At 39.4% G+C, this 11,882-nt stretch overlaps 1 protein-coding gene across 1 annotated transcript; it reads right to left on the bottom strand.

Moving 5' to 3' along the window:
- Positions 1-2,638: 2,638 nt before the first annotated feature.
- On the bottom strand, positions 2,639-9,073 carry fam83d (family with sequence similarity 83 member D). The gene is made up of 4 exons (XM_038295784.1): positions 8,483-9,073; positions 4,206-4,373; positions 3,982-4,106; positions 2,639-3,819 (listed from the first exon to the last, which is right to left on the bottom strand). Exons 1-4 carry the CDS (start codon positions 8,963-8,965, stop codon positions 3,012-3,014), a joined length of 1,584 nt encoding a protein of 527 aa, XP_038151712.1. The 5' UTR covers positions 8,966-9,073; the 3' UTR covers positions 2,639-3,011.
- Positions 9,074-11,882: the final 2,809 nt, after the last annotated feature.

Here is an 11,882-nt window from a genome sequence, read left to right as displayed (position 1 = left end):
GTGCCCAAAAGTTAATTTATAGGTAAAAAAAAAAAAGTTATTATATAAATGTAATAAAACTTTGTGGGAAAGCCTTTTTATTATCTAGAAATGCCAGCTATAAGACATCTAATGTTTGAAGAAACTGGTCACATGTTTGGCTCAGGATTTTCCCCCATTCCTTTACCACTTACCCCTTGAGGGTCCTTATAATCTAATCTTTGGTTCTTTCCAAATATTTTAAACTCTGTTTAAAAAGTTTAAATACATATCATCCTTGATATACCCATCTTGTTTCCTGGTGCATTTCTCCATTCAGCTTTCCTTCACTTACATGAGACCTTTCCAGAGGAATATGCTGTAAAACAACCCACTCATGACGTTCCCACCTTGAACTTCCATCTTGGCTTTTGTTGTTTTTGAGTCAAAATGGCAGCTGACATAATTATTAGGACATCCAACAAATACTATATCATAAGTAAAAGTGAATCATATATTTTATGGTTTCTAGTGAAATGAAGCTTGATTTGACCAGAGAATATGAATGTAATATGCGAAATGAAGCTGGAATTGAGCTCCTCAGCTATGGAAATGTGCCAATAATCTCTGCTATGTTGTCAATGTTGAATCAAAGTTTTCCCCAAAATTTGTTAAAAATGGACACTGATCTGAGGTAACACAACTTAAGATATTGCTCTGGGATGTGAACTTCTGGATAAGCTGCTGAATCCTTCTAGGAACAATTTTGGGTTTTTGGCCATTTTTACAATAGAGACAATTAAAAACACCACCAAATCCTAATTCTAAAGTCAATATGTACCTAAAACTAAATCAATCCATATGTTGTATCTTTAAAAAAAAACATCTACTGTGTCCACCACCCCTACTATCAGCTATTGTTTTTAGTTTAAATGAAAATCTAAAGCAATAGTGTCATTATGCATCTTTTCTCTGGCACTAATAGGGCTGCGACTCCTATGCAGAATGGGGTTTGTTCATTTCTAATATTTTTAACACAATCCTCTCACCTTCAGTCCTGTTCTCAATGAATCCTGAATCCACCTCCTCGAAGACCAAAGCAATCTGTACATGCTTTTATTACAGCTCATATCCTCTGTGTTGTTAAACATTAGTCACATAAATCTCAGTGTGAGTGATACATTTATTACCCTCAGCGCTCTGAGCACACTTTCAGGCCAGCATGAAGACACTACCCCTGTTTTATATTTACAGTAGGACCTTTGTGCTTAATTTAAACACTGGAAGAATGTCCCTGGCTTAGCATCGGCCAGGGATCACAGAGCCTGCTTTTAAACAACAGTCTGATAGATGGCTGCTTTCTGTATGTGATAATTTGCTTAAAGGGTCCTCTGTAAAGACATATGTACATACCATTATAGCACACTGAAATATATTTGCCCTGTTTTGTCTGTCCTGTTGACACTTTGAGGTTATAAAACTTTATTATCAGATAAATATAATTTAACCAACCAATCAACCTGAATCCATGAGAAAAATATAATTCACACTTTGCTAAAAAAGGAAAACGTTTTATTCAGGGTTTATACAGGAATTAGCAACTATAATTTAATGCTCTGAGAAATAATTTTAATGCCACCAACAAGTACCCATGACTGTCATATATACATGGCAAAATCCTTCTTCATCTTTACCGTCGACAAGCTGCAATTCCTCGATTTCCAGCCACCTTTGTTGAAATTAGCATTTTCCCATTCTCTTGCCTTTTCTCAACCTTAAGCTTCTTTTCCGAACATACGGCTTTACGATCAACCGGAAGCAGTTCCGCACAAATATATCGCAATATATTTGCAAATATATATATATAGTTTAATAAATTGTTTTTTTTTTTCTAAATAAATAGTTTTAAATACCATTAATAATCACATTTAATGAATTTTAATGCCAATTCAGGCCTTAATAAAAATAAAAAAATTTTAATGACTTTTAATTAATTTTAATGACGTGCGGAAACCCTGTTATTACTGTTTTTGGACGACCAGATGAAGGCCTAACCTGCAGTAGGCTGAAAGACTTTAAAAAGCATCACTTTAAACAAACTGATTCCTTTCATTTATTCATCAGTCGCTGCATGTGCAGATTCCTTGTTCCTGATGCTACCGGGAGTAAGACCCCAGTCCCAGAGACTAGGATTTAGTCCGCTTCCCCACCACACTTCAACACATTCATCAATAGTGAATAGAAATCGCAAACTAGATGCGAAACATCAACTAGTCTGAGACCACCACCACAGCATGACCAAAACGAAGAAATCTTTAAAGCTCTGTAAGCACAAATTGTTTTGAAATCCCATCTGTGTCTACTGAGCATTTATCTCGTCCTTTACTTGTAAATCTGAGCGAGCGCCCCTGCTCTAAATTCGCCCTGGACTGAAGCTGTGATTGGCGACATAATCAGCAGAGGTGCCAGAATCACAGATGCAGTCTTCTCCACTAATTGCGCGCGAAGGCCCTGTGCCGAAGGCGGCGCAGGTGCTCCTTCTCTTTGTCGAATCAGTCTGGTGTGCTCTGCTTCCTTTGTCTCCTGGAACTCTTTGAGCAAATATTTTCTGCGCTCTTCATCCTAAGAATGTAATCATTAATTAAAGCAGAAAGGTGGGAAAAAAATGGGGAGACAAAGGTAACGTGAAGACGAGGTCGTTACATAGACCTGCTTTTATTTTTTAAGGCACAGTGAGAGCCAGCTGCTCTCCAGAAAGATCTCTGGATGTAGTTACAGCAGCCCGAGGCACATTATATAACTAAAACAGCATTTCTGAGTGTTTCCACTCAGACTACAGCAGATTTGACTCAGGCTCGTTACACTGGTCTCATTTTACCATCCTAGGTTAACATTTCAACATGACTTTAGTATTAAATGTCATCCAGCACCAACAAATGAAAAAAAAAACAATGTTTAGAAAAAAAACACACAGCTCTGAAGTAAACAGATATAGTAGTATTTAATCAGATTGTTCCCTGCTGCCTTCCAGCGCTAAAATCCCTGCAGACAAGCTAGTGCACACATCTGGCTCTTGGCCACGTGCCCATGCCTCCACTTTCTGCAGTCAGTCTGAGATTTGTTTCCAGCATGCAGTCTTTGTGTACCCTCTGCCTGCTGCTGTGGGCTCCAGGGCCCTGAGTCACGTTGGTGACGTCTGCCAGCTCTCGCCTCTCTGTTAGGGAAGTCACCATGTGTTCCAGTTTGGAGCGGATGGCAGAGTAGTGGTGCTGACGCTCTCTGGACAGCTTGTGAAAAGCTTCCCTTAAAGGAGTCTCCCGAGTGGCTTGGTGAGGGGAGGCCTGCCTGGCAGATTTGTCCCGTTGAGGGGTTTTAGCCGCCGTAACGAGGCTGAGGTGCTGAGCGTCAGTCTGCGTGTCGCTATCCGTCCCTGACGGGCTGGTCTGAGTCGAGACGTGGCGGCAGGCAGAAGCGATGGTTGCTGGGTCTGCAGGAGGGCGATCATTTTCACTACCAGCCTCCATCATGTCCCCGTCTATGGTGGAGGAGTCAGACGTTGGGCTGGTTTTACTGTCACCTGGATTCTGACGGGGTGACGTCGGCGGCTTACGGCTGGGAGTGCTCGTCAGATGAGCACGCTCAGCCAGCTTCTCTCTGACAGCGTTAGGCGAGGCGGTGACCAAGTGTTTGATGCCGAGGTGATCAAAGATCCCGCTGCCTCTGTTGCTCTGATGCCCACGTGTGTTTATAGGTTGGGACTGAGCGTAGAGGATGCGGAACTCCTCGTCAAACTTCTCTGATATCTGACCAGAGAGCTCGATCAGGTTGCTGCTGTTCAGTTTACCATCGGTCCAGTTAAACCTGGAACCAAAGAGAAGATTAATCAAGCTGTTGACTGAACACAGGAACTGAAAAACATTTGTATTAAGCTCCTCTTTCCTCCTAAAAGCGCAGCAAAAACTGATTCTTATGTACTCCACACTTTTTTGATTTTTATTCATAAATCCATTTCAAATACTGCACCTGTAGGAACCTGTTGCCACTCGGTTCCCATCGATCAGCATGAAGCGTTCATGGACTTCCCCCGTTATCCTGGCTCCGGATCTCATGTAATAAGTCGTACCAGCGATGGTCCGCACCCTCATGTGCTGAAAAGATTAGAGGCAAAATTTTTTTTTTTTTGGTTTTGTTTTTTAATTGCTACACATTTCTGGAGTTCCTGTTAGGCAACCAAAGTGAACGCATACCTGGAGTTCTTCCAGGCGTACACCGACGTTCTTACACATCTTTAGGAAAGCGCCGGCACATGACTGGTCGAGCAGGATGTAGACGGGGACACTGCGGTGGGAGCACGCCTCCTGAAGGTCCTTAAAGATGTCCAGGTCTGTGAGGGAGTCTGTTACTATGGCGATCACCTGCAGGGGAGAATCAAAAAAGTAAAATGAAATCCCTTTGTAGGGCATGCCGGTAGAGCAGTGGTTAGCGAGCACGACCCATGTACGACGCAGCTGACCTGGGTTGGAATACGGCCTGTGGTCCTTTGCCGCATGCGTCTCCCCCTCTCTCATAACCACTTTCCTGTCAGCCTACTGTCGAAAAAATTAGCCACTAGTGCCGAAAAACTAAAAAAGATTCACTTGGTAAGGAAATAAAATTCCTTTTCAGGGCTGCCGCCTACAGATGTGGCACATGATTGTGATTTTGGCCTCTTTCATGCAGAGCTGTGAAGCTCCGGTACACACCCACTGTAACGTGTGTGATGAGCTTTCTATTGACTGCGGTCTGTTACCATGGCGACCAGCCGTGATGCTTGGTCAGCAAATATGACTCTTATAGGGAAGAAACGTAGGTGTGCTGTAGGGCTTCCCTCTTTATCCTTCAGAATTTCTTCTTTGTTTGTTTTTTCTTTTTTTTTGGCACTAAGACTTTTGTCTTTTCTGTCTCTGGGGTGAAGGCTGCATGTTGTGGATTAGAACGGCTGGATCTTCAATTCAGAACTTCAAACCAGTGTCATTCAAATGCAGCTTGCCCATTTGCTGTGAGTGGATGTTTGGTTTTAATAGGTCGAGGTGAAGGCTGTTCCTTAAACACAGATGGCTTCTATGTGAAAATAAGCTTTTGCCTATTCCATTTCAGACTATGTGTATATATATATATTTTTTTTTCTCCTTATCTCTTAAGTTTAAATTTCTAAATAAAAATGTTAAATGTAAATGTACTTCTATGTTTGAATAAAATGAACCTCTACCCTTTAGACTTGCACTGGCCTGTTTGAGCATCAAAGCAGCTCATACTTAGAATCCAGCACATCTTCACCTCTAAATTCTCCCATCTATTTTATTTATATTTTTTGGCACAGATTTTTGTTGTCTCAGATTTACAATTTCAATTATAAATATTTGCTATTAATACGTTTGATTCCTTATAGAGATGCACCAATCTGATACCTGCATCGGATATTGTCTCAGATGTGACTAATTAGTAGAAAATCGAAAATCCAATCCAGTGCGCCTTACATGGAACCATTATGTCTTCCTTCTTGCTGCTTATTTATAAATAAATAATATAAAGTGCATTTATATTTGTTACTTTCCTACCTTTTTTTTTAACAATGTTTATGCCATGGCTAAAGCCTTCACTCACATAGCACGATATATGGTTCATTCATTTAATTGCTGAAGAAGATCGATATCGGCCGATACACGCAGTCCAGGTATTGGTATCAGACTGGATCGGAAAAAAATGGATTGGTGCATCTCAAATTCTAAGGTTAGTGCCTTTTATTCCTGCTTGAATGCTATGTTCTTTTGCATAAAAATTTTGCATTTCACGTTCAAATTTCCTGATGCAATTTTTTTAAGCTGTTTTTGTAATAAAAAAAGTACAGAAATGGCTGACATTCCTCCAGCCGTCAAAATTCAAATACAGATCCTGCCAAAACCGAAGATAAGATGCATAGATTATGACAAAGAAATGCTGGACCTCAGAGTGAAGCTATTTAGCTTACACACCAGTAAAGCTCTGTGCATCGCTAGCTCTAATCCAGCACAGGCCTTTTTGTTGTTGTTTTTATTCAAACAAAGGATGTTCTGCTGATTCACGTACTGAGGGGGACAGGTTCTCCACAAGAAAAGAGAAATTTTCACTTGAAACTAAAGCTTGAAAGAAAAGAAGCAAAGTTCCCTCGAACAAGGACTTTTCTTACTCCACAAGAACTTGGCTTGTGTTGAGAACAGAATGACGTCATTTTGTTCTAATAGCCTCTTAGAGGGGGAACAAGTCGATCTGTTCTTGTAGACAATGTTCTGACCTTTAAAGAAGGAAGGAACATTGCTCAGGTCCTGTCCTACACTCGCTCTTCCTGCAGCTAATGAAAAGTAAGTTAACTTTTATTTTTGGTCTGTTTCATCCATTGAACTTATTACCAGCTCCTCACAGATCTAATGGACCAAGAGAACTGTAGTTGAGAATCTTCCTATTCTCAACCAAACTGCTGGAATAATCATGAGACTTTAATTCCTAAAGCAGTTAAATAAGCTTTCCTTTACTTAACCAACAGATAAAATGAAATAACTTCCTTCTCACCCATCCACTCCACAAATGTAATAGTTAATGATACTTTTTAAAGATATATTTGAATATATTATTACTTATTAGTGTTATTGGCTGACTTATGATGAAATAAAAATAGAGAATTCTAACCAGTGCTGCACAATATATTGCTAATAATTAATAATAATAAATAGGGCATGTGATATTAATGTTTCCAAGGATGTTTTGGACTGGGGCCAGTGGCGGCTCTAGACCACATTTATCAAGGGGGCCAGGGTTTTTTCATTGGGGCACATAAAAAGCATAAATCAGCATGTAAAAACAAAAAAAGGGGTTTGTCATCCAACTATTATTACACCATATCCCAGGGCTGTGCAAATTTGCAAAAAAAAAAAAAAAAAAAAAAAAATCAAACTTCAGATAATTATTTTCAAAAAAATTGCAATTGCCATTTTATTTAATTTTTTTTAATTGTAGTTTTATTTCAGTTTTTTGTGTAGTTTTAATTCAGTTTTTTTCTTGTAGTTTTATTTCAGTTTTCCTCTACAAAAAACATCTTCCTGTTCGGCTCTGAGGCTTTAAAGGACTGGAATGTTCTCTTGTCAGGACTCAATTGTTGCAGGATTTTACTTTGTGTGGAAAAGTGCTTCCTTTTGGGTTGCATGCACAGATTCTTCTAATCCTTGTAACAGCAGACCTACTTTAAGCATAATACTCCCGCCTGGAGTGAAAAAGCTAGTGACTTATTAGCCAGTAGCAGAAAACAGCTATTAAATAATGTGAGGTAAATATTCACTATGTCAAAACTTGTCAAAAAATGCATTTCCATCTCCTCTTTAACACATTTACACATTTCTTAAGTCAAAAACCACCTTAAGCAAGCGTAAAAAACTTTTGTAAGTCTATTTCAATTTTTGCTGTTTACATCAAGTTCTTCTAATGCCATACTTATTTAAGTTGCAAAAAAGGTTGATGTGACCAAATCAACTCTTTTTAAATGTAACGTGGCCAAACATTAAGTTTTTAAATCATGCTATGATTTAAAAACGTCCTTTTTTTGGCAATTATATTGCAATGCAATTAACTACCAAACCCTACCTGATACTGTCTGCCACAGTTAAGGGATTCCAAGATGCTGAATGTCACAGAGAAATTTGGAAGTATCGTAATGGTAGAATCTATTTAACTGTGGTTGCATGATTTCTGGAGATAAGAAAAAGTAGATTTTTAAAATCCTGGAGGACCAGTGCAACTTTGCAAGAAGTTCTTGGATGAGTGAATAATGTCAAATTGATGAAAGGATGCACATTTTAAAAAACTATGACTGGAAATAGTCTGGAAACTCAAATACTTTGCTTGTTTTCCATACTTATTCACCATGGAATGTTGTTTTCCATACTCCATATGAAACCTGCTTATATTTACAAGTGGAGGACATCAGAAACACACAACTCCCTTAAGGCATAAATCAAAGGGAAAATGTGTGTTTAAAGATTTGTGATGAATCAGAGAACACAGATTGTCTTGTAGGAGAGCGAAGCAAGTCGAGGCACATCTGATTCTACACAGGCCTGAGGTGCTCTTCCACCTGCAGGAGTATCTCAGAAAAAACAGAGATTAGACTGTTAAAAAAAACAATTTTAAACTGATTATCGTTCTGAGAAACTAAAAGCATTTAGATCGCCTCTAGTATAAACACGCTAGTGCTGTATTTATAATAACATCCATCTCTCCAGATCCATAGGGATGGACTGCAGGTTGCTTCCAGGAAGAATCAAAGAGGATTTAGGAATTTTCATGGAATTGAACTTGTGTCAATAGAAAGGTCTGTTTGATTGGATGTTTTTAGTTATTACACAACAACTGCCTAGTAACAAGCCTCTTTTAAAACAAATCTGCAGCCGGCAGCGCGGATATAAACAACTCCTAGCATCGGCTTAATAAACCTTCTTTCTTTTTCTGGGGTGTTTACCTCTCTTGCACTTTTGATCATCCGCCTCGCAGCTTCTTTGCAGGCGTAGATGGACTCTCCATAGCTGGGCTGGAAGTGAGCCACGGCCCGCGTCACTCCCCGGTAGGAGCCTGCGGTGAAGGCCGGCCATCCGATCTCCAGCAGCGGCGGCTCCACGTCGGACACTTCGGGAAAATAAGTGACCGAGGAACAGTCCATGGAGCTGCCGAGCTGCTGCTCCGGATCCTCCCCGTGGAATGACGCGCACCGCGGCGGCTGAACCGCGGTGCTCCGAATCCGCTGGATCTCATCATCTGACAGAAAGTTGGGGATCTTCTCCTTCCCGAGAAAATCCAGGAAGCTGTCGACCCCCCCGGAGAGAAGCTCCTCCAAAGCCAGCCGGTGTCTCTCGTTGTAGACCTCCTGCGGGTTAGGACCGTCGTTCACGGGGAGTCTTTGAAACAGCCTCAACGGCGAGTCGTCTAAAACCTGCGACAGGGCCATGGCTGCCTGGGACTTCGTTTTCTTTCCCCCCGTTAACAGCAGCACAGGTAACGTTCTCACCTTCTGGAGGAAAATTTTTGTATTTTGTCACTTCCCCAGTTTCTACCCATCCAGCCTCTCTATTGGCTAGTGGACTCTGGCATACCTTGAATGACGATCTCTGTTTGGCTAATTTACCTGTCAGTCTAACCTCTGACTGCTCTCATTGGCTCGTTTGGAGGCAAACAAAACTGTTACACTCCATCCTTTTCCGTGCAAAGAACTGAGAGAGTGTAAGACCTCTCACTCTGACAATTCTTCAACGAAGTCAAGTTCCCGCGCTTTCTCGCATGACTGACTCTTTTAACCTGTGCTACAAATCCATAAGGGCTTGAAGAAAATACTTATCTGTAAAGAAAAATTCAAAGCAAGGTTGAATCAAAGTGTAATAATTACGTGTATATGTATCATGTGGAATGAACTAGAGCAGGCGATTAAATAAAAGCATTGTGGTTTGCTCTAAGCTTAAAGGGACTGCCAGGTCAGAAAAATGTCTGCTTTTTTAGTGTTTGATAACCTAAACTTGAGAGTTCTTTACGTTCTTTACGTCAAACATTGTAACAAATAACCACAAGATAATACAGTACCGTTACTCAAAACTAGTTTTTTTTTCTTACAGAAATATAACACCCATTCATTATGGTCATCAATAATATTTAGCTCTTTTGATTTTGGAAAAAAAAAACAGCATCACTCTAATAGGAATGATGGTGAGACTTATTCAGTTTAAACACTATAAAAATTCCCGAAATAACTGAACTTGAAAGTGGGAAGTAAAATCTGTACAGAGAAAGCAGCAACAAGCAGGGGAGGGGAGTGGTTTGTTGTGCTCTATACTGCATGTAACTGGAGGATAACACAGGTCATCTGGTAGCCCTGTAGGATTTTAAAACCTTTGCCAGGAATCTTAAAAGGTGAACTGAAAGTCTACCCTTTTGTACTCACCATTAAATGAAATCTTCAACATTGTTTAAAAAAAAAAGACTTCACAAAAAAATAAAATAAAATATCAGCACAAAGCTGATGTCGCTGTCAAAGCCCTGTATTTTTGCACGCATAAAAAGCCACCATTTAGAATCTGAAAATCGCATCTAATTGGGGTGTTTACTTTAGCTTCTTACAGAGACATGGAACTTGTCAGGCAGGCTAAACATGAAATGTCACATCAGTCAAATATTGTTTTTTTATAAGCAGTTAACAACAAATTGAAACTCAAACTACAGGACAAAAGGCTCCACAGAAAAGCAAACAAACAAATTGAACAGGTCTAGACAGATTTTTATTCAAAAACATATAATCCACTTGGATTCTGTTCATATAGTTTCATTTATTTGGCATGTTGCAAATGGAACAGTAGTGAGTAAAATAACTTAGTGCCAGACTGCTGAAATACTTAAAAGGAAGTAAAAGAATCTTGAAAATGTAATAATATGTAAAAATGTATGAATATACATACATAACAGATGATAGCAAGTGCTAAATGCTTTTATTTACAAAAATATATCATTTAGTTTTTTCAAAAATAGTCAAATTTCAATACAATTTTAAGACTGCAGTGTTAAGGGCTCCCTCTATGTGATATATGATTCTCAATGAAATTGGGTCTAAACCTGACTGAGCTGAACATGAGTGGTGAGCCATATAAGGTTTCCCTTGGACAGAATCTTCTATTGAAAAGTAAATATAATTGACTAAATATTAAAAAAAAAGTAAACAAAAGTACATAAAGAGAACAGGGGGAATAAGCTCACACCCAAATTCCCCGGATGTGTGTTAGAAGGCCAGTGTTCTTAGAAAAGATATAAAACTGATGTGTTTATGGAGGCTTCAAAGTGTCAAGATGGCTAAACATAAATGATGGGCAAAAGAAACCTAAGAACATGCACATTTTTGTATAACGCCTTTCAAAAATAGGTGAAATTTCTTCAAATTAAGATTAGAAATGCCTCTATTTATGTAAGAATGGGGAAACTCTACAAACTTACAGTGATCGGGTCATAAACGTGTCAAAATATATCAAAGGAGTTATCTTGAGGTTGACTTATTACATTGTTTTGATTAATGTGTGGAGTTCTTTATTAGGCTATATAAAAAAAAACATAATTGTTTTTTGATTTCTTTTAAACTACTCAGGTCAAACCAGGTATTGAGGTAAATATTAAAGCCATCCCTACACTCCACCAGCTTCTCACACCTTTAGGAGATGTGAATATCATTGTATTCCCGTTCTTCTGTGGAGTCCTCACATGATTGTCTCCATTCACCAGGTCATGCTCTTCTACAGTTTAGCCAAAGTGTGTTTTTTTTTTCTTTAATGGTGGGTGATTCACTTGGCTCATAGATAATTCATCCCCCCACCCCCACCCCCCCTCCCTGGCTGTATACAGCTGGAGGCAACTTCTGAATCCGGTAAGGACATAATGGAAAGGCAGAGTAAATCCATTTTTGTGATACTGGAGGCGTATAGAACTATTGGTCCCATGTGTTCTTCTACTCAGAGTTTATTTATGCTGCCTGCACAGAGGCCCTCTGGGTAGGCCAGTAGAGTCCACCCACTTGTTACACATAAGATCCATGTGTAGATTTACACTTTAATATATCAGTGGTATCAATATATGTTTGAAAGATGGGCGAAAGAACACTTTAGGCTTTCAGAATATTATTGTTACACCGTGTTACCAAAAACACTGTTCAGTTTCATGTGGTATTTAATTCAGCTCAATTTGAATCACCATCTTTTTTCGTTTTTCCTAATATACATTAATCCCACTTAGTTCCTGTGTTTTTTGGAGCCCGCGCGCTCCTCTCTAAGCGCTTTTACGCACAGAGAGGCCAGCGGGGTCATGAGGGCCGCATCCGCACAAATAATATTTTACAA

Source organism: Cyprinodon tularosa, unplaced genomic scaffold, assembly GCF_016077235.1.
Source record: "Cyprinodon tularosa strain WSP-4 unplaced genomic scaffold, ASM1607723v1 ctg11, whole genome shotgun sequence".
NCBI classification, from domain to species: domain Eukaryota; kingdom Metazoa; phylum Chordata; class Actinopteri; order Cyprinodontiformes; family Cyprinodontidae; genus Cyprinodon; species Cyprinodon tularosa.
The sequence above is the reverse complement of the archived record's forward strand: the minus strand, read 5'-3'. Positions and strand labels throughout refer to the sequence as shown.